At 45.1% G+C, this 3,456-nt stretch overlaps 1 protein-coding gene across 1 annotated transcript; it reads right to left on the minus strand.

Moving 5' to 3' along the window:
- Positions 1-232: 232 nt before the first annotated feature.
- Positions 233-1,590, minus strand: TINCR (TINCR ubiquitin domain containing). Its single transcript, XM_088149348.1, has one exon. It carries the CDS (start codon positions 1,559-1,561, stop codon positions 1,298-1,300), a length of 264 nt encoding a protein of 87 aa, XP_088005474.1. The 5' UTR covers positions 1,562-1,590; the 3' UTR covers positions 233-1,297.
- Positions 1,591-3,456: the final 1,866 nt, after the last annotated feature.

A 3,456-nucleotide genomic window follows, 5' to 3' on the forward strand; every position in this document is an offset into this window, starting at 1 on the left:
CACTGGTGGTTTCGAACACATCATTAAAGTTCTGCCCCATTTTTATGTCCACGTAATAAAGGACGAAGTTTTGATTGTATGGTTAAAGCTGCCATTTGAATTTTCTGACCATCCCTACAGATGCTTTGGATCGCAAACAACTTATTCAAATTTTGCAGGGGTATTTTACTTGCAAAACCAATTATATATATATATATATAATTTTTTTTTCATAATATTTTTACTTGCAGAACCAATTACAGAAGGGGATCAGATATGCAAATTGGTCACATCCTCGTTTCAGCCAAGAGAGCTCCTGTCTTCGGCATCTTTCTAGGAAGGACGACAACACCAGGGGTAGCAGCCAGGGCCCAAACTATTTTTCACTAACTTGTTTGTCCTTCTCAACATTCACAGCTTCCAAAACTGTGCCAACGTGCTTCCCTGTTGTTGTTCTTCAACCTCCAAAGCTATCACGCCCCGTCCTGAAAGCTCCGATGGGTACTCAAAGGATGGGCTTTTCTGCCGGTCTCTCTGCCCGCGCAGAAACCCAGGAGCTGCCATGTCAGTGGAAGGCCGTTCGGCGCTTGCCCATTTCATCCATAGATCCAGGAGGCTGCAGTAGCAATATTTCTCAGAACTGGACTGCAGCCAGTCGGTAGCAGATTTCCCCTTTTTTTAATGGGGAAAGGAAGCTAGGAAACAGCTAAGCAAGAACCCAGCTTTGAAATAGATAAATAGACAGACAGACAGACAGATATGACAGAATGGACCAAAGTGGACCAAAAACTAGGTAGACAAATATATGAGGTAGGTAGGTAGGTAGGTAGGTAGGTAGGTAGGTAGGTAGGTAGGAAGGAAGGAAGGAAGGAAGGAAGGAAGGAAGGAAGGAAGGAAGGAAGGAAGGAAGAAAGAAAGAAAGAAAGAAAGAAAGAAAGAAAGAAAGAAAGAAAGAAAGAAAGAAAGAAAGAAAGAGGGGGAGGGAGGGGGGAGGGAGGAGGAGAAGGAGAAAGAAAGAAAGAGAGAGAGAGACAGACAGACAGACAGGATGATAGGATGGACAGCCAAGTAGCTAGACAATTAGACAGACAGACAAACAGGTATAGAAGGAGGGAGGCGGGTGGATGGATGAGTGGACAGACAGACAGCTAGACAGACAGACAGACTTGCAGGCAGGCAGGCCAGCTGGCAGACATGATTCCCTGATCGGCCCCAGATAAGCGATCTCCTTGCTGAGGCTGTCCGGTGGCTGTTGCAACACCCCCCCCCCCCGTTTCTTTTCTCCTTTCACTCTGTTTCGGCAGCCCCGGCCCCCAGCCTACCTCTTCTCACTGACCAGCAAGACAACCGAGCCGTTCTGGATTTTGGCCTCCTTCACCGTTTCGTGCTCGCTGAGTTCCCGGGCATTGTAATAGAAGGTCTTCTTCCAGGAGGTGACGCCTTCCCGGACCAGGGACGCTCTCAAGTCCATCATGCTGTCGGTGGGCCGCACGGTCAGCGGGAGCAGCAGGTCCTCCTCGGCCAGGTGGACCTTGATGCGGTACCGCTTCCAGCGGGAGAGGCTCCTGCGCAGGGTCTCCATCGCCTCCGGTCGAGAGGGCAGCAGGCAGGAGCATCCAGGAGCTGAGCGCACGGAGGAGAAACTCCGGGGTTTCGGAAGGGAACGCCACCCTGCAGGGCTGGCCCAACCGGTTCCTGGCAGAGGTTCAACTGCATGCTTCCCATTCCAAGGAAGAGCCTTGTCTTCGCCTCCTCTGGGGAGGGAGAAGAAGGCCCACTTCCATCCCATCTCTGTGCCCTTTGGCTCCCAGACATTTGACAATACCCCAAACCTACCAAGAGGGGTTGCGTTCCTACAACACGCTTAGCCCCGGGGGGAAACAGAACCAACCCTAAACCCAACCAAGATGAGAGGATGTGTGAATGCCAATGCAGGATTTGTTAAGGGCAACTGAAGGGGGTTCGTCAGAACACGGAATCGTAGCATGGGGGACTTGTGAAAAAGAGAAAGAAATAACAGATACAAACATATACGATGATGCAGAGACTTTTAATGATGAATATTCCCTGGAAACCAGAACTTTTTTTTTTTTGACTAGGACTGATGGATCACCAGTGAGAAAAGATTCACCGAAAAGCGAGGCTATTATATGCAAGAAGAGGGGGAGATGCAGAGATGCCCACAGGAAGTTGGCAGAACTTGCCGAAAAATGCAGAATTCCCACGACAGGATGGACAGAGATGGCCAAATGGACCTGTTTGGTCGGGGATAAAACAAGGACTTTTTCATAAAAGAGTAGGAACCCTTTAGGGACTTTTTGCTGAAGATGGATAAAAACAAACTGGGGATTTTAGGATGTACTGATTAAAAAGGGTTGTTTATGGGAAGAAGGGCATGATGTTATGCAATTTTGGAGGGGAGGAACAGTATTAATCATGTTTGTAACTGCTCTAAAGAAGTTAAAGAAATTGCTTCTTTAAATATTTCCTTTTTCCTCTTTTTTCTCAGTCTAGATCAGAGTTTCTCAACCTTGACAACTTTAAGATGAGTGGACTTCAACTCCCAGAATTCCCCAGCCAGCCATGCTGGCTGGGGAATTCTGGGAGTTGAAGTCCACCCATCTTAAAATTTTCAAGGTTGAGAAACACTGATCTACATTGTTAATCACTCTTTCTTTTATCTTTCATATTTTTCTTCTATTTTTCTCTTTTCTCCTTTTATGTTTCTTTATGCTGAGCTTTTAACTTTGTAAACATTTTCTTTGAATAAAAATTATATGAAACAAGAATCGTAGGGTTGGGAGGGACCTGAGAGGTCTTCTAGTCCAACCCTCCGACCGATGCAGAAATCCTTATCCCATTCTGGAGTTGAATGAAAGCAACCTACGGAAGATAAATTCCAATAATTCTGTGAAAGGTTCCATGACAATTCACAGTTTTAACTTTAATTAATTGGTAAAGCCTGCAAAACATTCCTTTTTTAAAAATAGTAATTTTATTAAACATCCCAATTAAAAAGTTAAAAACGAATACAAGCTTAAAAAAACAAAATAAAAGAATGAAAACATGGCTGAGGACTGTCATCTCATATGGCTAAGCCAGGGGTGGTCAACATTTGAGGAAGTAAAATTAATTAACAGCAGTTAATAAGATTTCTCCCTGTTGTTCATAATTTTCCATAGGAGAAACACCAGCGAGCACAGATCTTAGATTATTCACCATTCTGCAAAGGGCCCTTTGTTGGGCTTCCTGGTTTAGGTGGATGTGTAAACCACGCCATTAGGGCTTGCTCCACAAACCATGGTTTAAAAACATCCTAGCTTAGTGGAAGATTTGAGCCCAGTCAATATGGGGAAAACAGCTGGATGGGTAACAGTAGACCCTTAGAACAAGCATTTTGTGAAGAATTTTGGCTTTTTCAGGCCTGGGGCTCAGCAAAGAAAATTAGTTTACCTAAGTGGGAAAGAAATTACATTC

This window comes from Python bivittatus, unplaced genomic scaffold, assembly GCF_059951505.1.
Source record: "Python bivittatus isolate LINGU-HERP-01145 unplaced genomic scaffold, Pbiv_v1 ctg000580_np1212, whole genome shotgun sequence".
In the NCBI taxonomy this organism is placed as follows: domain Eukaryota; kingdom Metazoa; phylum Chordata; class Lepidosauria; order Squamata; family Pythonidae; genus Python; species Python bivittatus.

What these genes read in the sequence shown, in the direction of transcription:
- TINCR (XM_088149348.1), bottom strand. Translation starts at nt 1,561, where the DNA reads ATGGAGACCCTGCGCAGGAGCCTCTCCCGCTGGAAGCGGTACCGCATC.